Here is a 25,335-nt window from a genome sequence, read left to right on the forward strand (position 1 = left end):
GAATGAGTGTTCTCATTTACATATGAACCCAGGAATGTGTACTTAAGAGGAGAAAATCAATTTTAGGTTCACAGTTTCATACACACACCTACAATAGAAAGATATGTATGTATTATATAGGTATATGTGCATATATACATTATTTGTGTGTGTATGTATGTATTTATTCATTGACTTTATTCTCCATGGGTATTTCTATTATTATGGCTCTCTCTTTCTTCTTTTTTCATTGTCTAATAGTACTCTAGAAAACATTATACCTGATTAGGAGTTGAATACACATTAATCAGTTCATCTGCTGTATGCTTTTTAAACTTTGAAAAGACAAAAGTCACTTTTTTTGGATTTGTAAATGTAGAGGCATCTGCTCAAAATTGGGAGGTGTGCAGGGGAAGGGTTGAACCATCAGAACCAAAAAGTTTTTTTTTTTTTTTTTTTTTTTTTTTGATCCAAAAATTTTTTTTTTTTTTTTTTTTTTTTGTGGTTCGCGGGCCTCTCACTGCTGTGGCCTCTCCCGCTGCGGAGCACAGGCTCCCGACGCGCAGGCTCAGCGGACATGGCTCACGGGCCCAGCCGCTCCGCGGCACGTGGGATCCTCCCGGACCGGGGCACGAACCAGTGCCCCCTGCATCAGCAGGCGGACTCCCAACCACTGCGCCACCAGGGAAGCCCACCAAAAAGTTTTGAGCTTTCACCTCACATGAGGAGGTTTTAGCTTGATGTGTGACTTTTTAGAAGACAGCATTTTGTTATAATTAATGTAGAGCAGTGCCTTCGTTTACAGTATTGTGATTCACAAGTCGGTCAGCCATCAGCTCTTTTCCAGCTGTGTTCAGAATGCAAAGAGCCACTTTCTGATTCATTAAATGCTGTTTTGTCAAGTAGCAGACGTAAAGGCCCATAAGAAAAGGGGGGAAACCCTCAGAAACGTAGCATCTTCGGTGTGTAATTGTAGATTAGTGACTACCAGAGACCTGTAGTTTAGCCCTTAAGAGTATCTAAATGCAGGTGGGTCCTTTTCCACACACAGCTGAAATAACCTGGGATCTTGAGCATCCTGGGAGCTGGGTCATACCCCCATTTCCCACCTCATGACTAAGCTTGCTGTCTGCTGCTTGCCTTCCTGATTTTGCTTTTATCACCACTGCTGCCTAAACTGTCAACAGTTTGTCTTCCCAGCCAATTGCTCCCCTTCTCTTCTGCCTGCTTTCTTTTGTTTTACCTACTCTTCTGGCCTGGCATTATCAAAAAGTCCTGTTATGGTTCTTACTGACAAAGCAACAGTTTCAGAATATTAGATGTAATTTTTGAGTCTTTGTTTTGGCTGCTCTGCTATTGATAATCATGGGTTCATTCTTTCAGAGTTTTCTTTTTTCTTAGTTCTCATCTTAGCTTCATTCTGGATACTAGAGGATCCTAAAAGGTTCTTCATTAGATAACAGAAATTTTACTGTAGTTCTGTAACCCAAACAATTATGAATAAAGAATGTGACTAGTAAGATAGTAATGGTACTTAGTGGCTACATTTATAGAATATTTTTATGTTCTAGGCAGGGAGGCACAAACTTCACATGTATCAGTACTTATCAGTTTGGGGGGTTATATTTATAAGAGGTATTTCTTAGAATTTCCATTAGATGGAAGAGCTAGTGCATAAAACTACTCACTTAACAATGAAAGCTGAAAAGAAAAAAATGGGGAGGAGTAGTTCACATAGAATTCATATAGGTAGGTGCAACATACGTTTTTCATCAGAGTATTTGATTCAGTCTTTTAGTGATATCTAAGCTATTATGAAATAAATTCTGATAGAGTAACCTTGGATTTAGAAGATTATTCTGGAGATGTAGATTCTTTGGTTTTAGGAAAAGTCTTATCTCAAACTTTAGCACACATCAGAGTCACCTGGAGGTCTTGTTAACACAGATTTCTGGCCCTGTCCCCAGAAGTGTTTTTTGTTTGTTTGGTTTTTGTTTTTATTGATATATAATTGACGTATTTTAAAAATTATTTTATATTGGAGTATAGTTGATTAACAATGTTGTATTAGTTTCAGGTGAACAGCAAAATGATTCAGTTATACATATACATGTATCTATTCTTTTTCGAATTCTTTTCCTATTTAGGTTATTACAGAATATTGAGCAGAGTTCCCTGTGGTATACAGTAGGTCCCTGTTGGCTATCCATTTTAAATATAGCAGTGTGTACATGTCAAACCCAAACTCCCTAACTATCCTTTCCCCTCAACCTTCCCCCCCGTAACCATAATTGACATATTGTGTTAGTTTCAGGTATACAACATAATAATTCAATATTTGTATATATTGCTTTTTTTTAACTGAAGGACAGAGAATGAATTCATATTCCTCAATAGTCTGAGTATCCAAAGCTCATGTTGTTAATCACCGTATACTCCCTCACCAAGGCCTTAAAGGACCCAGTTTGGGTAGAAGACAGTAAAAAAGTTCCTGGGTGGGAGAGACAGCAGAGGAAAGGTGGCAAAGAAAGCAACTTTTCAGACTGAAAGAATAGTATTGGCTTCAAAACGTGTTCACCTGACTGTATTTTGTCTCTCATTTTTTCCCTTTTTTGTTTGACTTTTAACAGAAACCTATGTGTTAAACAGGTAAAATTTTATCAAGAAGCTGAGAACATATTTTTCTAGTGTATGTTATAGGTAGTAGAAAGTCTAGGTGGATGATGATGAGAGTTTAGCCAAATTAACTGGATGAAATAATGATAATTCCTTGTTGGCTAATATTTTTGAGAATTCCTTAAATAATGAAACAAGTTGCATAAAAGATATGCTGCTTCTCTATCATTACACAATAAGTAACCTGTAGCCATCATAAATAAAAGTAGAATCCCATTTTAATGAACTTTGCAGAACATCACAACTTATATTTCTACACAAACCTTATTAACATTATAATGTCTTCCTACTGTGTGAAGTGGCTCAAGTATGAGCTTTAAATTTTATTTTGGGAAGTTAGTAGTATACCATAAGCATAAAGAATTGGTTTGAAATTACGTGAAAAGAAATGCTTTTAGAGTTACAAAGGCAGTGGTACTTGAGAGGGTACCTATCAATACTGTCATGCCCTCTACTGTAGCTATGTTTGAGTAATTGTGAAAAGTTCATAGTCTTCCTAAAACATAACAGATCAGGAATCAAGGGCTGCTGGGCCAAGATGATATTCCTCTTTGCACAACCCATCTTAGTGAGTGTCTGGTTCTAGACTTGCTCCATACGGAATGGACATGACACTCAGCATGTGTCAGAGGGAGTGTCATGGATGGTGGGGCAGAGGCGGGAAAGTCTAAAACCTCATGATCCATAAGGAAAGGAGAGATTAGCAGACTGTGACAGCAAAAGGCATGTAGAAAGCGGGAGAAATTGTTTCAACATATTGCCTTTAAGAATACGGTTTTTCTCTCTAATTTTAGAATCTGTTTATGGACTGTCCACAGACATTTATCTGCTTCCTCTGCCTTTTTTATGAACTTAGGAAATCTGGTCACCTGTTACAAAGGCTTGGTAAAATTCTGGCCCCTCTCTCCTCTTCCTTTCTCAAGTCCCAAGTGATGCCCCAGCATACCCTTTACTCAGATCGCCTTTTTTACTTTCTTCTACCTTAGTCCCTTGAACATTCATCCTTACTGACTTTCATTTCATGTGATTGATAGGGTTTTTGGGTTTTTTGGGTTTTGGGGTTGTTTCCCAGTACTCTCGAAAGCAGAATCACATATTAAAATGATGATAATGGCTGCCATTTACTGACTGCTTACTTTGTGTGAAGTGCCATGTTGAGCATTTTACTTTCATTACTTCATCTAACTCTGAAGTAGTTAATATGAGTATCGCCATTTTGTCAGTGAAGAAACAGGCGCAGAAACAAGCACTCAGCTTCTAAGTGATGGACCTAGGATTGACTGTGGGCATTCTGGCTTGAGTCCACATGCTCTCAGCCTCCTTCACCACCTCCCATAACTGGAATCACATCCTAAACTGGAGGCTCCTCTTTAGGCAGCAGTAGCCCTCTAGTTCCTTGTTCTACCTGATAAAGCCCTATTTGCTAAAAATGAATTAATGTGAAATTCACAAGCCACCAGTGTGACAGAGAAAATAGTTAGGTATGTAAGCAACACTGAATAGCCATGTGTGTGACAGGGATTTAGAAATTTCTTAAACACCTATAATTTTCTGTTTCTTGTCTATTGCCTTGTTCTTTCTTCATATCCATAGTGGCTAGACATAATAGGTGCTTTATACATATTATCATTGAATCTGTTGTGTATAAATGAATAAAGCCTGTGTTAGAATGACATGTTTGTTGGGGCATAAATATAGCTTGATTTTCTAGAACTTGGGGATTTTCATGGTTGAAGTGAAACAGGAGGGTGGAAATATATCATTGCAAGAATATAGAGTGCTTTAGAGTTACGTATCTATACCAACAAGTATCTATGGAGTATCTGGTATTTGGTAGGTATTATTTTAAGCAAGTATGTAATGGTGTGTAAAACAGGCAGAGTTCTTCTCATGGAGCCTGTGATCTTTGTGAAGCTAGTTATTTAGTTCCATGTTTATAGCTGAATAAATTGAGACAAGAGGAGGACAAGTTTCCCAAGATTGTCTACTAAGTAGTTGGTAGCTTTACATCTGTAAATTATTACCTACTGCCACGTAGCCATGAGATCCATTTTAGTTATTAAGGTAGGAGTTATTTTCAGTCTTATGCTGGTTAATTTTACAAGAAAAATATTATGCAATGTAATAGTCCTGGTGGTGTTTTTAGCAACCATAACTCAGCTTCTCAGGTATACTCATAGTATATATTACCTTCCTTGGAATATCTACAAAGTAATACTGAGCCTGCCAAGTATATAAACCTAAACTTGTAGCAATCTCAACATTAGAGGAGGATATAATAGATCTTTTTGTGGGGGAGGGAAGGAAGTGAAAGGGAGGACTGGAGCATGTGACAAAGTCATGATCTTTCAATTGAATAATCTTATAATTTAGCAGAAACATCTGGGCTTTCCCAGATGGCATCATGATGGTAATTCATCAAGGGAACCCTTTTGTGCTAACAGCAACTAGTGAACTTGGGGGGAGGGGATGAGACTTTTCTTCTTAAATTGTAAAACCGTGACCCAGGAAGCCTTGGGGAACAGAACTTGTGAGCTTTACAAACTGATGTAGTTGCACAAGTTGACAAATTTTAAGAAGCACTGTTGTGTGCAGAATAGGAACTAAGTAATAGGAGGAGTCAGCTAACTGTAAAATAAGTAAATGAAGTGGTCTCTTACCCTCAAACCTGTTGAAGAAGAATTGGCATACCTACCAGAAATCTATTTCTGAAAAGTATCTAAATAATATCATTTAAAATGAAAAAATTAGAAATAACCCAAATGCTCACCAGCATGAAAATAGATCAAAAATTGTTTATACATACAATGGACTATTACCTTGTAACACAGCAGCCCAAAGGGTAAAGTACAAGCTACACACTACAATATGGATAAATCTTAGAAAATGCAGTTTTGGGTGAAAGGCTTAGGTTATATACAGTATCAAACCCTTTTCGCTACAGTTAAAGAAAAAAACAAGCTAAAATATTATTTAGGCATCCGTGTATTTGTAATATTTCTAAAATAAGACAGTGATTTACACAAAATTCAGAAGTAGCTGCCTCAAAAGGGGAGGCAGGAATTCAGAACAGAGAAGGAGCATGTAAATGAAAGACACTGATCTGTTTCTCCAGTTGGGCAATGGTTTCATGGGTATTGGTGATTTTTTTTTTTAAGAATTAAAATTAGGCATCGAAGTTTGTTATTTAAAGAAGTTCTGAAATGAGTCATTTTAGAAAATAGTTCCCCCCCACTTCATTTATCTTTTAACACTTCTGGATGTATCAGGTGTTCTTAATATGTCCACCCGGATAAGTAAATGTGGTGGGAACTCGGTAAGATGGTTTTTTCAATGGTACAGTTAAGCAAGTGACATCCTTCACAATAGTCAGGAAGAATCTGGTTTACCCTTCGCCAGCACAAGCAGAAAGATACATGCTGGATTCTCAGCTTCTCAGAAAATGCCCACTTGGGAATTCCCTGTGCTCAGTGGTTAGGATGCAGCACTTTCACTGCTGGGACCTGGGTTTGATCCTTGGTCAGCGAGCTAAGATCCTGCAAGCCTTGCTGCTTGGCCAAAAAAAAAAGAAAGAAAGAAAAGAAAATGCCCACTTATTAAAAACATAAACTAGATGTATAACGGTGACTAAGTGGAATATATGGTTTGTGAAACATTAAGGTGTAAAGTATGAAAGCGGTTAAATTTTTTCTCTGCTTCAAATCTTAACTTTGTTGAAATAACTGTTTAGGAAATTTCAAGAGGACCTTGCCTGTGTTACTTTGTTTTTGCTTTTGTTTTGTTTTCCTTTATTTTCCCTGAGTAAAGTTTAATCCTTGGGGTGGAGTGCTGAAGCTGCAAAGTATAGAAGAAAAAATGGACTTAATGGGCGTTCTAGAAGCAGCTGGGGATCCCGGTTCTACCACTTGCTAATTGTGTGATCTTGGGCCAGTTATGTGGCTCAACTTTGGTTTCCTTCAATGTAAAGAGGGAATATCAATACCTACTTTGCAGGATTCTTTTTTTTTTTTTTTTTTTTTTGGGAGGCTTGCGGGATCCAGACCGCAGGCTCAGTAGTTGTGGTGCACGGGCTTAGTTGCTCCTCGGCATGTGGGATCTTCCCGGACTAGGGCTTGAACCCGTGTCCCCTGCATTGGCAGACGGATTCTTAACCACTGCGCCACCAGGAAAGTCCCAACTTTGCAGGATTCTTGTGAGGATTTGATATGATATTTACAAAGCACCTAACAGAAAATAAAAATTCAATAAATGGTAGCTACCTTAAGTAGTAATAATTTTTCCACATCGTATAACAGGGACATTGGGTGTGACAAATCAGCCTTTGTCTTATAATAGTAGCTGAGTAAATATACTTTAAAGGAATGTAACTACTAACTTTGAAAAGTGAATCTCATTTGCTTTGAATCAACCATAATGTGGAAAATTCATGCTGGGTGAGCAGTTAGAACATAGTATTGTTCAGATCATTATCTTGGATTTGAACTTCACATAGCCTTGTTAATTCTGTTTTAGGGCCACAAACTGTACCCCAGACCTCCTCACAACTCTTTTACAAATATATGCTGTTATTCTCAAATGGAATCAAATGAGAAAATAGTTCAATACAGCTTATAATTAGTGTGTTTATGAGAAAAGATTATTAAAAAAAAGTTCAAGGTTTGTATGTCTTACTGATGACTTAATATTGCCTTTATATTCTAAGCTAATATGTTTACATAGTAAAAACATTACCAAGCAATATTTTAAATTATTTTTATTAGTCCTCTATTTAGTGCATGTTTTCATAGTAAATTCATTGCTTATGAACAGAACAATGAGTAACTGTCATGTTGAAGACTCAAGAGTGGTTACCTGCAAACAGGTATAACTGGGTAAAAGTACAGGTTTTCCTGCCCACCCACAGTTATTTCTGAAATAACTGCTAATACCTCCTCAAACTGATAGGTATGGGAAACTCAAGGGTAACCAGTGCAGACAGGTTTTTCTCTCCTTGGCAGAAGTTTTAGTTGCTTTGGGCTTCCTTCCTTGTGTCTACCTGGAGAGGACCTTTGGAAGGAATGTTAATCAAGTTTCTGTGCTTATTGACCTAGATGTTTTTGTTTTGCTGGTACGTTGTAATCAATCCAGATCTCCTGTTCAGGGTTAAATAAATGCTTATTGTTTGGTTGGTGGGAAGATTGTCCATCATGGTTTGTGACAGGCTGAATTCAGATTTTGGTGGACACAGGCAATCCCAGAGCATTCAGATTAATTCATATATTCACAGTTCTATATTTTAAGAATGTATCAGTGACCTAGAGTCTTGATGTCATATGTACAGATAGCCAGGGCTCTTTGGTATTGTGGTTCCAGGAACTATTCAGTGTAATTTTAAAGATTTTAATGACTGCTTAACGGTGTTTTGAAGTATTACATGGCTTAAAGTGAAACTATAAACTATCTCCCTTTAAGTTTTAATCTATAAAGATGTCTGGCTAGAAAGAAATTGCACTGTAATTAAATGTGAATGTGTTAAATAAAGACTTATATTCAGTATTTGGATATGTAAACTCTGCTTCCTTGAAGAAGTGATCTTGTCTTAAGCTGCATGCCCAGTGCCTGGCACATGGAGTACTCTCAGTGAATATTTACTGAATGAATGAATGAATGAATAGCTCTGGTCCAGATGTAGAATAATGTTGGAAGAGATTTAAATAGAAATGAATAAACCTAGTTGGAAAATTTTATTTTCCTTAGTAACTTGCTGATGTTCTTCCTAATTATAAATAAGCATATACGTATATATATTCTTACATTGTACAAGATTGCCTTCCCTCTAACAATATGAAAATACCTGTTTACCTACAGAATCTGGTTCTCAGCATTTTTTCTTTGAGTTGAATCTCAAATTAGGATGGAAGCATTTATGAATTTTTTTGTATTTGCTGTAAACACTTTATTCCAGTGTGGCTTTCCTTTTCATTTACTTAAAAAAAATTGTTTTATTGAATTATAGTTATTTACAATGTTGTATTAGTTTCAGGTGTACAGCAAAGTGATTCAGTTATTTATATGTGTGTATATATATATAAAATACTTGGGCTTCCCTGGTGGCGCAGTGGTTAAGAATCCACCTGCCAGTGCAGGGGACACAGGTTCGAGCCCTGGTCTGGGAAGATCCCACATGCCACAGAGCAACTAAGCCCATGCACCACAACTACTGAGCCCACACACCACAACTACTGAAGCCCGCGCACCTAGTGCCTGTGCTCTGCAACAAGAGAAGCTACCACAAATACAAGCCCGCGCACTGCAACGAAGAGTAGCCCCTGCTCGCTGCAACTAGAGAAAGCCCGTGCACAGCAACGAAGACCTAACGCATACAAAAATAAATAAATATTTTTAAAAATTTTAATAATACTCAAGGAGAAATTTTTCTTTCAGTTTTTAGATAACCCTCTGATAAGAAATCCTAGAACACAATAAATCATCTTGGGACATATTTCTTGAAGTTTTGTGCTCCTCCTAAAAACCAGACCCTTAAGTAAAAACAAACAAAAACTTGTTTTCAATCGTCCAAAACATTGTCACAGAAAATCTTTGTCATCCCTTATCTCCTTGTTATTTATGTAGCTCAGAAAGCAAGTACCTAACTTCTTGCTACCAAGGCATAATGGTCTCCTTGGATAGTATAGATATGTGGGTGGGTGGGTAAACTGGTAGATTGGTTTAAGAGAACTGGATAATGTGCCCTTAGCATGTTCCAAGATGGGAGAATTTTTAAGGTACTAGAAAATAATCTAATGCAGAAACTTGGTAAATACAGCAATATCAGAAGGGGAGGGGAAAATTGCCATTAATCAGGAAGGATTTTACTTTTTTCACTTCATGTTTTTTTTTCTTGCACTTCTGTCCTGTCTACAAAGTTAGGTCTTTGTACTTTGGAGAAGGAAATTATGAATGCCTGAGAGTATGGTATTTAAATGGAAAATCTGCTTTAGTTTTTCTTAAAACACTACCTTTAGCAGAGCAAAGAATTTTGATAGCTAAGTATATAAGGAAAAAAGAGGTGAATTATGTGCTTGTTAAAGTAATCTAACTACCTCTTTTACCATCTTTGCTGTCCAGTATTACCCAGTATTAACTGTCTTCCTGTTATCCAGCCCTTTTATCCCACAGAGAGGGGAATTGATGAGGATATGTGCATTGTGTTATGTCTGATCACAGTTTGACTAGCATAGTCTGGAAGTGGGTTGTGCAGGATGAGAGCTAGCAGCCTAATTGCTCTCCCTGCATCAGCAGCATCTATAAAGCATCCTGGGAATTGCTCACCCTACGTTCAGAGCAGCTGGTCACATGAGCCTGAATTTTCAGTTCAGTTCATTAGTCAGCCATTTTGGTCAACACCCTGCTTACTGCGCACGACCAATCCTATTAGAACTCAGCATCCCAGCTCCTCTGAGCAGATCCTGGAAGTGATTTCTGCAGTTCAGGATTTTTTTTTTAAGCTAAATCGAAAATATTGGTTTATTTTTTGTTGGTTTTTTTTTTCTTTTGTACTTTTTTTTTTTCCTGCACAGAGAAGGAGGATTTTTCACTTACTCATACAGAGGCCAGTTTTTCAAAGCCAGCTAAGGTAGCATCGGCTGTGCAGGATTTCAAGCCTCTGGCTCAGCTGAAAAAGAAGGAGGTCGGGAAGGGAAGATAACAAAAGAGAAGCTGGAAGAAGACAAGCATCATCTTATTTTGCTAGGTGGTAGGAGCTGTCTATGAGAAGAGATAGTGTAGAATTGTTTATCTTGAACAGTTGGTTCTTAAACCACAAGGTGTGTTTTTTTAACCTCCCCCACCCCATTTCTTGAGAGCTTTGTTGCAGAGCTTTGGATTGGGGGTTTTTGTTGAGGAGGATTTATTTTTGTGGGGTGTGTGTGTGTGTGTGTGTGTGTGTTGTGGTCCCAGCTGAGTCATCATGTCGGCTCTGACGCCTCCCACCGATATGCCGACCCCCACCACTGACAAGATCACACAGGCTGCTATGGAGACCATCTACCTTTGCAAATTCCGAGTGTCTATGGATGGAGAATGGCTCTGCCTGCGAGAGCTGGATGACATCTCACTTACACCTGACCCAGAGCCTACCCACGAAGGTATGGTTAGAACCCATTCACTAGTATCTCACCAGCATCCCCATTGTTACTCGGGCTGGGAGGGTCAGGGAAAGGCAGGAAGAACCCATGCTGTAAACTATTAACAAGCCTGAAAACCTTTCATCCTTACCTACCACCAGCTCCCCTTCTCTACTTTACTGGGAAAAATAATTTTTCCCTGCCCCCTGAGGTATCCTTTCAAAAGATGCTGGTGCTTGTTTAGAGTTCTTTGTCTTGAAGCCTCTAAAAAGAACATTTGAGGTCACTTATCACATCTGACCCTAATCAACAATGAAAACGCTATTAATTCTGATTAGATGCTAAAATATTATAGAAATTGTAATGATTCTTAATAAAGATAAAAAAGCATGACTATAATTATAGAGTTGTACATGATATAGTTGAAACGCTCATGAAGGGTATCCTATCATCAGGATATAATGTTAAACAGGCTATGATATCTAGAAAGTATTTGGTCAAACATTTTTTTCTTTAATAGTATAGATTATAAGGTTAGATGAGAAAGCAGTTTTACATTCAGTGCTTATTTAATGAATATGGTGTCTTAAAAAAGCACAATGCCTTAAAAAGGCATGATTGATAAGGTAATTCCTTCCCATGGAACGTATTGGCCATTGCTTTCTATAAGTTATTTGTGGTATCTATGATGACCCATTTGAAATTTCCACTGTCAGTACCTTTGAGACCTTTGTGGTTCTTGACTTGTGACTTTCTCCCAGAACCTTTTCTAAATTGTGAGAGTGTTTCATCTTCTACCCCTAAATTCTCTTAGTACAGTAAGGAAGAGAATTAACATGAGTCATAATTTGAGTCAAATTGTTTTGTATTTTTATGTAGTGACCTCTTAGCTAGTGTTTATTCTCTACCCTTAAAATAATGAAGACAGAAATGCTCATGTATGAGAATAAATTCTTCATAAAATCTCCCTAATATTTAGACATACTGCAGGATAGAGGGCACAAGGTGAATTGCACTTAGCAATTGGGTTAGGAAAAGTGATTCCTTTCCCTTGACCTAGTGTCATTGCAATCTTATCATGACTCAGATTTCACTCTTTGTGTCTGAAAAGGATTTTATTTTCCCAGTTAGACACTTTTAGAGAGGGTTAACATCACAACACAAAGCATTCATTTGGGTGTGTCTTTAGGGCAATGTTTAAGTAGTTTTTAAGGCCCTTTGCATCTCTTAACAATTGATTTGTCAGCTGGACAGCTTCCTTTGACTCTAAGTTTCAGAATGTGCACAGGGGTTAGAGGACATCAGCTAGAACTGCATACAATGCCAGTACTGTTTAGAACAGCCTCCAAAGCTTTAAAAATCTTTAGGGAAGAAAAATACATTTTTAGAAGGCTACCAAGAAGTCTTTTAGCAAATGCCTCAATTTGCATATTTTGTTTTAAAATATATTCATTTTGAGAGTCATGCGATATCAAATATTCCCTTAATTATAAAATTTAGTGTGTCAGTGTCTCAAAATAACTTTTAACAAATTTAATAATTTGAATACATATTTGTTTTTTGAGCAAGATTCCTGTGAGTGAACAAAAGTGAGCTGTTTGGTTCACATAAGCATTTGTAGTGGTACTGTTTAAATTCAATATGGAGAAATCTGTGATGGAAAATGTATGAGAGCTGCAACCTAAGCTTAAGTGGCACATCCTTAGATTAAGGGAAACAGACAAATAGGAAGTTCCCAACACCTTAGAGTCAACTATGGAGGGTGTGGAGGAAAATAGAGAAATGCTAACAAATGAATTTTGGAATTCTGCCTTAAATTGGGTAAAAGAAGAAACAATTTCAAATGATTAGCACTAGAAGTAATAAAAGAAAGTCCAGACCCAGGAAAACATCTATAGGTTTAGTGATCTAGGAAACCAGGTAAATAAAATACAGGGATTTTATTTCCTTGCTCCACTGGCTAACTCTGGATGTCTAAACAGTCATTTGAACCAAAGAACTGTCTGCTTTAATAGTGATGCTAGTGACAATTGTTAAGTTTAATTTAGCTACTAACCTTTAAGTGGTGATCACCAGGCCAGTGATAATGGGAATCTTACTGTGTTGACAAAATGGAGCACCTGGTGCCCAGGCACAGGAGTATTCATAGAATACTTCAGACATCTGACCGCGCAAATCCTGCATTGGGGCCCTCTGACTCCCACAAGAGAAAAGGGGCAAAAGCATAATGTATCCTCTCAAGAGGATAATATAGACTAACTTTGTGGCCTCAGCACTACAAGCATTGCAGTTTCCAACTTTTGTTTTCTGAAAACAGAGTTCCTTCCTTCACTGTGCTGTCCAAAGTGTAGGCCTGGACCTAGAATTTCTGCCTAGCTTAACTCTTAAATACGTGGGGATAAAAACTCACTTAATTATTTCAGTGCTTATTGGTGGTCAAGGAGGTGATCTTTCTCTCACTTCTTTTAATACACTTTTTTTTGAAAAACCTGGAGCAAATCTCCAAATCTTTAATTGTAAGGAGAAGGTTCAGCAAAGGCTTCATCCAGTAAGTGACACTTGGGCTGGGCTCAACCTTGCGTGATAACTAGACGATCACCAGGCTGACACTGTGGCGGGTAGGGGTTGGAGGGGACGTTTCAGACAGTACATAGTGAGCTGGCCAAGCTCGGGTATAACAAGTAGTTAGGACTGGTACCTACCAGATAGTAGGTTAGGAGGATTAAATGAGATACTTAATGTAAAGTGCCCTATAAATTTAGTTATTTGTGTAATAGTTATTCATGGAGCAGTGGTTTGAGCTGCAACAGTTTAAGCCCCATTCTTTATTGCCGTTTTAGTGTGTATTTCCGTTTTTATATCTAACTTTCTGGAGTAGTCTAAACTAATTGTTTACCAGACAGACTAAAGGTTAGTAGCTTAAATTCAAATAAAGGAGAAAATAATCGGTTAAAAATAAAACGCAGTTATCAAGAAATACTTCTTTTCCTATTAACCTTCTTTTAAAGAAGAGGAATCTGACATTGAGAGGTGAAACACAGATGATCGGTTTAGTACAGTATAATACACCATCTGGTTATAAAGACAGCTATAAGCTTTGAGTTATTTTTTTGACTTAGAAAATTTCCTTCTCAAATACAGATAATAAGAGGCAGACTACGAAGAAATGATGCATTGAGCAGGCACACTGAGGAGAGAATCTCTGCTCAAGTCTTTGATTTTAGTGTTACTATAGAGAACTGTATGTGATGGCCGACTTCAGACATGCTGTTACTGTGTAACTCTGCAGTTTTCCCCTGGTAGTTGCATTTTGCTTTAGTGTTCATTAGACTTATACTGTAATGTATAAAGAGATAGCTTATATGTAACATCTGTGAGTGTAGTAATGATACCGCACCACATGCAAGGAGTGTGTTTTGGTCTGTCAGTTGGTCAGAAATATTTATTGGGCATCCCTTCATGCAAAGTCCAGTTCTAGAGACTAAGAAATAGGTGGCCCTTGCCCTCAATGAATTCACAGTCAAGGAAAAGAGATGAAACAAAGATGTCAGAGGCTGCTGTAAAACAAGTGTGAACTACTTAGTTGCTAAAGGACAATCCTGTTCCTTAGGAACTGGACATGGAATTCAAAGCCAGGTAACACTTAGAGTGACCACACTTCCCAAAGGACAGTATGGGTGTAGGGGTGTAGATTTGGGATCAGGTTTTTCCATTCAGTAGGGAATACGCTACTGATATAACAAGCAAGGAAAAATCCCCTGAAGATGAAATGGAAAATGTTTGTTATCTGGTGACTGTGGAAAGTGTCTGGTGCTGAGATAACTCCATTGACATTTACTAACGTACTCTTACTCATTAATATCACTGCACACTAGTAAAACCCCATCCTGCTTGGGACCTGCATATGTTTTAATGAAAAAAGTACCTGTCCCAGTGGGCATTTTGTCAGGGGAAGCCAAATGGCTGTTTACCAAGAAACTTCATAGCATGAATTCACTACAGTCTAGTGCAGGGCTTCTAAATCTGGGAACCATGATTCAAAAAATTATATATAAAATTTTACATTTGTGCTTTTTTTTTCCTAGGGGAAAAATCCTTAGGGTCTGTTAGAACCCCCAAAGAAAAAAAGCAGTGTTTAAAAAACACAGTTTTTATCATAAGATCAGAATTTATGCTCCACACTATGCTAGGTCCTGAGGTACAGCGCAGTGAATAAGCCCGCTCCTCCGTATTTTCTGAGCTTATTGACAAGTGGGTAGTAGGGTAGTTCAACAAGTAAAATGGCAATCACTGTAGTACCATGGTACAGAGCCAATGTATGAAATATATATGTATGAAATTATATAAACCAGATTTAAGGCATCTGGCTATTGTAGTTTTCTGCTATGATTAAACAAATAGTGCTGTATGTGTTAGGCCATAGAAGAGGGATTTATGTGCTCCGTTCCACAACAGAAGCTTAATTTTGTCTTTCATTTTAGTTTCCGCAACTACCAGGATCTAATTATGTCACATCCAGATTCCTACACCTACTTTTAGCTTTTCTCCAAACCATTTCTCTTCCTATACTGATTCATTCTTTATAAAATTGTCAAATGAGTCTTCAAGAAAGTAAACTTTTCATTCTTGTACATGAGCCTGTTTCAGGCAGCCTTTATATTGAATGTAGAATATTCCTGAAAAGGTGGTAGTGGTGGTGGTGGTGTAGCAAGAAGAGATGCTATGTTTTATTGAGCAGCTACTTTGTGCCAGGAACTGTTTCCTCTAAGTAATATATATGTATTATCTCATTTAATCCTTACAAAAACCCTTTGAGCCTAGGTACTGTTATCCCCATTTTACAAATGGACAGATTCAGAGATGTAGTAAGTGTTGGAGCCGCCATCCAACCCACATGCAGCTCATCTACACCGCAATTCAGTGAGTGTACGTCGAACAATAGACCTGTGTGTCATAAAGAACACCTTCCTCCCAGTCTCTGGTGACATATTTCCAGTAGTTTTGTACACAATTGAACGTGGCATTGACCAGCTTATGTTCAGTGAGCATCCAAATGAGGCCAAAAGCATGCCAATTGGGGCAGGCTTGGTGATTGCCATCAATTAAATTGGATACCTTAGCATGTTATCCACTTGGGGTTTTATTTTCCTCTTTCCACCCGTTTTTATAAAGCCCATAAAAATATTTACATAGTTGCGCAGATGCTGCGAAACAGTAAAAATGGCACACTGCTGAAACTGACCTGGTGGGCAGGCAGCACCTTTATGTGCTAAATTTAAAATGTTTCTCAAGTAGATGTGCAAAATGGCGTGGAAAGCTGTTTGTGGTAGCAGTAATGTTCATGATTATGGATTGTCTGAAACAGTAACGACGTTGAATCCTTATTCTTTAGCTGACTATTCCCATGCCCTTCTTTTGGGTAATTTTACTTATCAAATGTTTTTTCAAACTCCTTTTCAATGCTTACCTATTTCAATCAGGCTGTGATTCTGCACTTTGCCAAAACCCTGATTATTCTTGTTGTTACACTATTCCCGCTTTAGAGTCTCCGTGCTGACATTAAATTAGGAAAGGGTTCATCAATGAACCTTTTCCAACAAGTCCAATATCCTTCATCTCCTGAATCGTTGGATACTGTCTGTGTCACTTGATTGAATGCACTTTAAATCATTCTCCAGTGATTTATTTTAACCTATGTGATTCATACTTTATGAGATTATACAGAAAGTTCTTTAGGGTAAAACTTTTCTTTTGCATCCTTCAGAAGGCCTTATATTACTGTGTACTGTTTATTGTAGCTATCTAACACACTTTAGATGAACTCATTAATGCCTCATAACCCCAGAAAATAATCATTCTTAAAAGAAAAGTTTATGAAAAGATTATTGGAATACCTTCCCTCCATTACACATAACTTACGTTTCTGGGTATTTTAAATTTTAAAAAATCATTTATCTCATATTATAAACTCATTGTATCTTATTTCAAAAATGGAAGTTTAGGGCTTCCCTGGTGGCGCAGTGGTTGAGAGTCAGCCTGCCGATGCAGGGGACACGGGTTTGTGCCCCGGTCCGGGAAGATCCCACATGCCGTGGAGCGGCTGGGCCCGTGACCCATGGCCGCTGAGCCTGCGCGTCTGGAGCCTGTGCTCCGCTACGGGAGAGACCACAACAGTGAGAGACCCGCGTACCGCAAAAAAAAAAAAAATGGAAGTTTAGTACAACAAATAATTTGTTGTTGTTGTTTAAAATATCTATGAATAATATTCAGTGCTGATGAAAGTGTCGGAAGGCTCAGATAGGGCTCTGCTAGTAGGATATATATTGGTACAGCCTTTTTGGAAATCACTTTATCAGTGTGAATCAAGAGCCTTGAAAAATTAAGTTCCAGTTGTTTTACCAGATATCTATCCTAAGGAGATAATCAGAGATAAAGGCAAAATATATAGGTATATATATTTATCACTGTATTATGATTTATAGTAGCAAAACTTTAATTGCAACTTAAATAACCTAATAGGAAAATTGTTCAATAAATTGTAGAGCATCAATACAACAAACACTAATAATGGTGTTGTGGAAGAATATTTAATGGCAGGGAGTATTTTTTAAAATATAGTAAGTTTTATGGGCTTCCTTGTGGCGCAGTGGTTAGGAATTAGCCTGCCAATGCAGGGGACACGGGTTCGTGCCCCGGTCCGGGAAGATCCCACATGCCGCAGAGCGGCTGGGCCCGTGAGCCATGGCCGCTGAGCCTGCGCGGCCAGAGCCTGTGCTCCTCAACGGGAAAGGCCACAACAGTGAGAGACCCTCATACCGGAAAAAAAAAAAAAGTGGAGCTACTGCTTTAGATTCAATTTCCACTATAATTTTTTAATATTTCTAGTAAACATCTTGAGTTTTTCCAGGTCACAGGTCAGGGTTTATTTTTTGGCTTGCTTTGTTTTCAGAGCTGTCTGAATGCTGCATGCTGTGCACAGGGGTGACCCACAGCATTTAGACTTAGGTGCATTTAGTACAGCATTTGATTTATTCCTTTCCTGTGTTCAGAAAATAAAACCTGAGTTGTTAGGATTCTCTGTTTTACAGAATCGTGTTCTTTGCTTTCGCTCTGGCACTCCTCCTTTTGTAATCTGCCCTCAGTGAGATTATTGGAATATCTGTTGCCACCAACCCGGTTAGCCTCATAGTCAGGTTCTCTCGAGTTGTGATTACATGTGCACAAGGCAGTCTTCGTGAACTTCTCAAAGTGAAGAGGTTATAGCTTTTACTACCATCTCAGAAACCTACCAGACAAAGTTCTTTGGACAAGGTTCATCCCTTCTTGTTGTTCTGCTCTGGGAATAGTCTGGCTAGTCACCTTTACAAGGTAAGTTTTACCCACTTGCCTCTGAGATTTTATAAAATCCTAAATCTGGGAGAGAAGTATCAGCAGAGTTCCATTTGTACCTCAATCTGTAATGAAACCATAAAAGAGCTACATGTTTCCTCTGAGCTGACTGTAATGTGCTCTCCCTAAAATCAGCTTCCTCCTTCTGATTTCAGGTCTGCTTTCAATTTCTTCCCAACTCCCTAGTACTCCTGTCACTGGAGTCTGCTTTAGTGCCCTGTCATTAATCACAGTGCCTTACTACTGTCTTTCCTCTTTATTGGTGAGCTTTTTCTGGACCGTTTTTTTTTTTTTTTTTTGCGGTATATGGGCCTCTCACTGTTGTGGCCTCTCCCGTTGCGGAGCACAGGCTCCAGACGCGCAGGCTCAGCGGCCATGGCTCACGGGCCCAGCCGCTCCGCGGCATGTGGGATCTTCCCGGATCGGGATACGAACCCGTGTCCCCTGCATCGGCAGGCGGACTCCCAACCACTGCGCCACCAGGGAAGCCCTCTGGACCGTTTTTGAACGGAGCTTTTACTTTTTAATTTGTGACTTTCTTAGTGTAGTTCACATTAACTCTTCTTTGGGTTATCAGCGCCTAGTGCCACAAGGTTATTTGTCCTAAGCTAATCATGGACATCTTTGTCATTTTCCAGAGGTACATGCTGTACCAAATTAGATAACTAATACTCAGTGATGGATCTCAGATTGGAATTCAAGCTGTTGGATTCCCAAGCCTGGGTACCTGTGAGACCTGGCTAGGAAGAGAGCAAGGCTGTCACTTGAGAGCGCCCACAGTATTCTCTGCGCTTCAGTGTGGTTCTGTATTATTTCGGGTTTGTTGGTTGTGCCCCTTTTTTGGGAAGGTGGAGAGTATAATGGGGCATGATTTTCCTTTGCTGTTGTTCTAACCCCACTGGGACTGCTACAAAGTACTTTTGAGTACAGGGAAGTAAATACTAAAATTCATTCCCTTGCAGTTTTTTTGTATTTGAACTTTGCCAGAGAACAAATAGATGAATTTGATGAGCTTAGAAACACATGTGTAGAGGGACAGTGAAACATACTTATTGTCAAATGACCCCTGAGTATTTATTTTTCATCATAATTAAATTTCCCCCAATAAAAAATATTATATCAGCATATTGAAAATACTTGGGTTCTCTTAGAAAAATATATTTAGAATTATATATATATATATATGAATTTTAGTGAAAACAACTTTATTTTTAAAGTTGTATAATATACTCGCATTTAAGAGTCACAGAATACAGACAAGTGAAAATATATAAAACAGTAGAATTCACCTAAAATTCTAGCACCTATCAGTAACCACTGGTAAGGTCTAGCAACCTGATTCTCTTTTTTAATATATACACATGTGGTTCGTTTACAAACTCGCACAATTTTATGCATGTAAGGTCATCACATACCTGTCTTGTGTGACCTGCCGTTCTTCTCTCCACTTCAGTAAATAGAAATCTCTACTGCCTCATTTAATGTCTTCACTTGTTTGGATGTGCCATGATTTCTTTACTCCCTTATTATAGATATTTAGGTTATTTCAAAATTAGGCTACCCCAAACAGTTTTGGTACATCATTATGTTTATAAATTGAACACTTTTCACTTGAAGAATTTCATTTTTAGAAGTGGAATTTCTGGGTCAAATAGTAATATATTTTACTTTTTTTATACACATTTCCAAGCTGCAATAAACATTAAAAAAAAATTAATGCCATGGTGTCATGAATTTTCATATTGGCTGCTTCTTTGCAACTCATTTTTATCTTTTCCCTCTGCAGTTGTTGTGGTTTCCCACACTATTAAAATCTGAACTTTCAAAGGAAACAGTTGTGGGGTTTTAGGACAGTTGATTCAGCAGCTGCAAACTGCATGATAATGTTTTATCTGTTTTTTTTTGGGGGGGAGGGGTTCTTTGAGCTAGTGACAATGTCCTAGCAGAAGAGAATGAGTTTTACTCTTGATTGTACAGTGAGAAATTTCACACTTCTCTAAGATTGCTATGGTTTACTTTCTACAATGAAAAGGCTGCTGGAATTTCTTTTTTCTTTCTCCAAGAGCTGTAAAACTTAGGGTATGTATGAGGTGTACTCTGTGTTATCTGAGAATTTCACAGTGTCCTCTTTTATGGGCAGCAGCTACCCAGTTGAGGTCCAGTTAGTCAGAGACGTTATTTTCTGCCATTGCAGCCATTCAAGCAAGAGGGCAAAGGGTCTCCTGATGCAGTGGAGGCCCCTTTTTTTCATCCCCTCACTCCCCGTCAGGCCCTGTGTCACCTAGCTGCTCACCTGACTTAGGAATCTGTTTTATCTAATACCAATCCCTTTTTACCTTGTGTCATAGTTACATAGTTCTCCTCAAGGGCAGTGTCTGTGGATATTTCATCTTTGTCTTTTCTGTACAGATTAACTGTCCTAACTGCCTTAGTAAAGCCCTGTGCTCCCCGTTTGTGCTCAGCAAATATTAAATGGCTCAAATGTTGATAACTATTGGAAAAACCTGCATTCCTCCTCTTGTGTCTCTCTTTTACTTTCACACAGAACACTTCAGTTCCGACACTTCTTGTCACCAAATGTGTGGGATTTTTCCCAATACCAAGCAATTCCGTGACACCAGCTGGGTGTCCCACAATTTAACTCCTTTCTGACTCTGTCTACCTGGAGATAACATCAGATCCCACAGATCAAAGGCTCAGACCCTCAAGACTGTTCCCTCCCAGCCCACAACCATAACACTTCAGCTGCCAAATGCAAGTTGTAGGGCCCCAGATCACCCACCACTTCTCTCTGGCTGGGCTACAAATCACAGATTCCCATGACCTCTCTCTTATATTCAGTTATTTGCTAAAGAGCTCACAGAACTCAGGGAAACACTTAACTTACGTTTGCCAGTTTATTAGAGGATATGATAAAGGAAAGAGATGCACAGCCAGATGAAGGGATACGTAGGGTGAGGTCTGGGAGGGCCCAGAGCGCAGGAGCTTCTGTCCCTGTCTAGTTGGAATGCATCACCCTCCCCGTGTGTGAATGTGTTCACCAACCTGAACTCTTTCAAACCCCATACTATTGGGATTTTAAGGAGCCTTCCTCACATGGATAAGACCAATTATTAACTCCATTTTCAGCCCCTCTCGTCTCTTCAGAGAGGTGGGGGAGTGTTGCTGATAATTCCAAGCTTCTAATGATGGGAACCAGATCCCATTCAGGAGCCACCCAGAGTCACCTGATTAGAACAAAAGATGCTCCTACTGTTCTTAGCACTTAGGAATTTATATGGTTTCAGGAGGCCTCTGTCAGGGACTTGGCATGAAAACCAAAGATATATTTCTTATTATAAATCACAGTGTCACAGTAACTTTTTGTTTGTTTGTTTGTTTTTTTGTGGTACGCGGGCCTCTCGCTGTTGTGGCCTCTCCCATTGCGGAGCACAGGCTCCAGATGCGCAGGCTCAGCGGCAATGGCTCACGGGCCCAACTGCTCCACGGCACGTGGGATCTTCCCGGACCGGGGCACGAGCCCGTGTCCCCTGCATCGGCAGGCGGACTCTCAACCACTGCGCCACCAGGGAAGCCCCACAGTAACTTAATATTACCTTTTCCAGGACCATTTGTATTTCTTTGCAGATATTTTTGTTTTTTATTATACTTTGAGGAGAAGATAGACCTTGGCCTAAATTACTGGTTTATTATAGCAGGACCTCTTAGCATTTTTTTTAAGTTAGCTTGACAGTTCCTCTGCTAATATTTATTATTAGGTTACCAACCTAATTATGTTATTGTTTAACAGTGTCTCAGCTGCTAAATTTGTCCTTGGTCTACTTACATTGACTTATGTTCTTTCTCTGTGTTTAATAGTTTAGTTTGTTTGTTTGTTTTCCCAATCCCATTCCCTCTATTTCCTTTGAATAATTATGGCAAATATACTTAGAGGACTCCAGTTTGTAGCCAAATCAAAATACAGGGCACATATTGGTTTCTTATAAATGTAAAGTTGACATTGAGTACCTGTGATTCGCTAAGTACTTTAAATTAATTAACATTTACTTTCACAACAGTCCTTCAGAGTTATTTGTGATCAGTGGTTGGGGCTTCAGGAAGGCTGTCCCCTCAAGAAACTCTCAAGAAACTCTAGTAAACTTTTAAAAAGTAACACTCTAAATCAAAGACACCTAGCCTCAAGGAGACAGTGTAACTTGGTTGCTTTTGTCTCTAAACTTGACTGCAACTCCCTTGTCTATAGTAATAATACTCCTGAAGAGAGAACTTATCGAGAAGAAGAGAGATCTCACAAGCCTGGGTACATAAACAATGGAGAAGCACTTTGAGTCTATTCCAGTGCTTCTCAGGAGGGATGGAGCTTCAGCTCTCCCTCATGGAGAGAAAAAAGAAGTAGCTATGCAGGGTCCAGTGTCAAAGCTAGGCCCTCTTTTACCAGACCTCACTGCATCATCATTGAGTCACCACGTACCGTAAGAACAACTATTTTACAGTACCACCTAATTAAATATTTCCAGAGCTAAGTAAATTAGTCTCCATGTTTAGCCAGGAAATGGTTCAGTGAACCTCAAATAACCTATGCTTCCTAATTCAGGGCCTTTGTATAGTTCCAGCCTGACTCTTATCTCTTGACTTTAAAAGATGTCTTTGTTCATATGCATCTTAAAAATAAGATGATAGAGTCTGTTAGGAGCAGCATTTTTAACTGCTTTAAATCCAAGCGTTTAGAGTGGAGTGGTGGTCCTGACATTGCGTTGGTCTCATGGCACCACACCCTGTGACAATCCACTTGGCATTTATAAGGCATGCACTCCTTTCCTTATGAGTCAGTGTTTTGAGTGAACTGAGGCTGTTTAGCCAGAGTAACTTTGTGAAGCTCCCCTTTACCATTCACTTGAATATTTATAGTGCACATCTGGCACAATTCTGATTGCTACAGCTCTGCACTATGCATTATCTAGAGCAAAATTTTAATCCAGACCTATCTTTTGTATCAACCAGCAAGACTTTAGATTATGCTTCTTTGCAATTTGTGAATATGTATTATGATACAAATTAAAGGTGATATAGTTTTTTTAGACCAGGTGAAACATGCTCAAGTCAACAAAGTATTATCCCTAGAAAAAGGAAATGTTCTGGGAAAGAGAAGAGTTGGTCATGCTGCCACCCACCTCTTTGATTCATGTATTACATACTTTTGTTTTTATTGTTGTTGTTTTAATAATTTGAACATATTCCAGAGGGCACAATTTTAAAAAATCTTTTATAAATCCTTCTTTGGGGGTTATAAAAGAGCAGTATGGTATCCATTCTTTATTACAATAAAACTGTGAGCATGCCAAGGTAAAGTGGGTAACAAGTTTAAAAGGAGAAAACATACCTTTTACCTTTCTGGGGAGGAGGGCTCTTTTAAATTGATTCCATCACTCTGACACTCATAATTTTAAATGTTGTTTTAGAAACAACACAAAATATGTCTGGTTGGAACAGAAAAGTGCTCTAGGTGGCCCATGCCAAGGGGAAAATCAGAGAGATCCCTTGTACCCACACCCATTTCCAACTAGAAATTCACTTTCCTGAGCTCTTCTTTGCACAAATCTTGGAGTTTCTTTATATTTTGCTTTAATAGAGTAGACTTTTATTAGGTGACAAATGTAGTTTTTAGTTAAAGAAATGAAGAATAAAATAGGAAGTCACCTTACGGATTTTCACAAGGTCACATGGCAAGTCTATATGGCAAACTAACATGATCGTTAAAAGAATATTCTTATGAATCTATAGTCCTACATAATATAAATCTGTAGCATATTATATTTTCAGAGGATTATACTTGAAAATCGTAGATGCAAATATATATATATGATGCCTTTTAACACAAATTCATTGTAAAATAATAATTTTGTGCTTTTTCTGTATGAGATACTTTCTAAGTGTTCTAGACATAAATCCAAAAAAAAGCTCTTAAAGCCAAAAGCATTTTTCATAAATTTGCCTGAACTCACTTGATGCTAAAACATGACCTGAATTTACTTCAGGCTATTTATAGTCTTTATCCTGTTTAATCTGAATATCCATATGTGTCCTGCAGAAATGCTGATGTGCTTGCTTGTGAAGTGCTGTCTCAGGCCCTGCTGGTTCTACATGTTGGCCTCAGTATATGCCGTTTTACCTTTCTAAAAAAAATTAAATTCTGCCTTTCAGAATACATTTGGCCAGAAAATATTCAGCTAAAATATTTTGGACCTGTATTTACTCTTTTTACTCCTTGCAGCAGGGCTGTAAGATAGGTACTCCTCTTGTCCATGGTTTATAGATGAGGAAACTGACTGAGGAAAAACAGATGAAGTACCTGGACCAAGGTCATACAAACAGTAAGGGGTGGAGCTGGGACGTGAGCCCGGGTGTTCCAGCTCCTGAGTCTGTTCTCTGAACTATCATGTTCTCCTACCTCTGTTTATAAAGTGACTTGCTTGGGATGTTGACAGACGTTAGGAATTTAATCCTGGTTCTCTGAGCTGTACTCCTGTGCTTGGTTTTCTAAGTCATTGACTTCTAAACTTTTGAATTGGGGAACAGTACAAGTGTAATAGGGTATAGGTACTTGCATTCTTTTTATATTACCTTTTATATTACTTTTTATATTGCCTGTCTTTGTGTCTGACCTAACCAATAATCTTTATATATGTAATTTTCAAAAAAGTTCCGTTTTAATCACATATCACTTTACTAGATCCCCATCTGCTTCCCTGTTTTCTGAATTTAAATTTTAACTTTTTATATATTTGTGGGGTTTTTTGCACATCTTTACAGGATAACTAAACATATATTTCACATTAGAATGAATGCTTACATTCCACTTGAAAATCACTATGCCACGTGAGAACCAAAGTTGACCAGTTTAATTACAGTGATAATATAATGAACTAGTGAGTAGGACAAATGATAAATTCTTTTTCTGGATCATTACTCCAAGTTATTGCTTCAGACCCTATGCTGGCTTCCATGATAAATTTTTCAAGAAAGAGGGCTTGTCATGGGCAAAGTATTTTTTGCCCATTTTCTCATTTCTGTTATGTTTCATCCTCTGAGAACTTACATTTATTTTCTCATTTCTGTTATGTTTCATCCTCTGAGAACTTACATTTATTTGTATTTGCATTTATTTGTATTTGCATGTAACTCACAT

The 25,335-nt window shown here is 38.3% G+C and overlaps 1 protein-coding gene across 5 annotated transcripts in view; it reads left to right on the top strand.

Moving 5' to 3' along the window:
• RUFY3 (RUN and FYVE domain containing 3) overlaps window positions 1-25,335 on the top strand; it is an 81,276-nt gene that overhangs the window by 5,730 nt on the left and 50,211 nt on the right. The window contains exon 1 of one of the 5 annotated variants that reach the window (XM_024754060.1): window positions 9,839-10,781. The exons of 3 other annotated variants lie outside the window; for them this stretch is intronic. In XM_024754060.1, coding sequence (XP_024609828.1) covers window positions 10,604-10,781 — 178 coding nt within the window. In that variant the 5' untranslated portion in view covers window positions 9,839-10,603. Of the gene's footprint in view, window positions 1-9,838; window positions 10,782-25,335 lie in introns of those variants that run through there. One more of the 5 variants, XM_024754058.1, reaches the window with a different exon arrangement.

The sequence above is a fragment of the Neophocaena asiaeorientalis genome, unplaced genomic scaffold (assembly GCF_003031525.2).
Source record: "Neophocaena asiaeorientalis asiaeorientalis breed wild unplaced genomic scaffold, Neophocaena_asiaeorientalis_V1.1 scaffold148, whole genome shotgun sequence".
Taxonomy (NCBI): domain Eukaryota; kingdom Metazoa; phylum Chordata; class Mammalia; order Artiodactyla; family Phocoenidae; genus Neophocaena; species Neophocaena asiaeorientalis.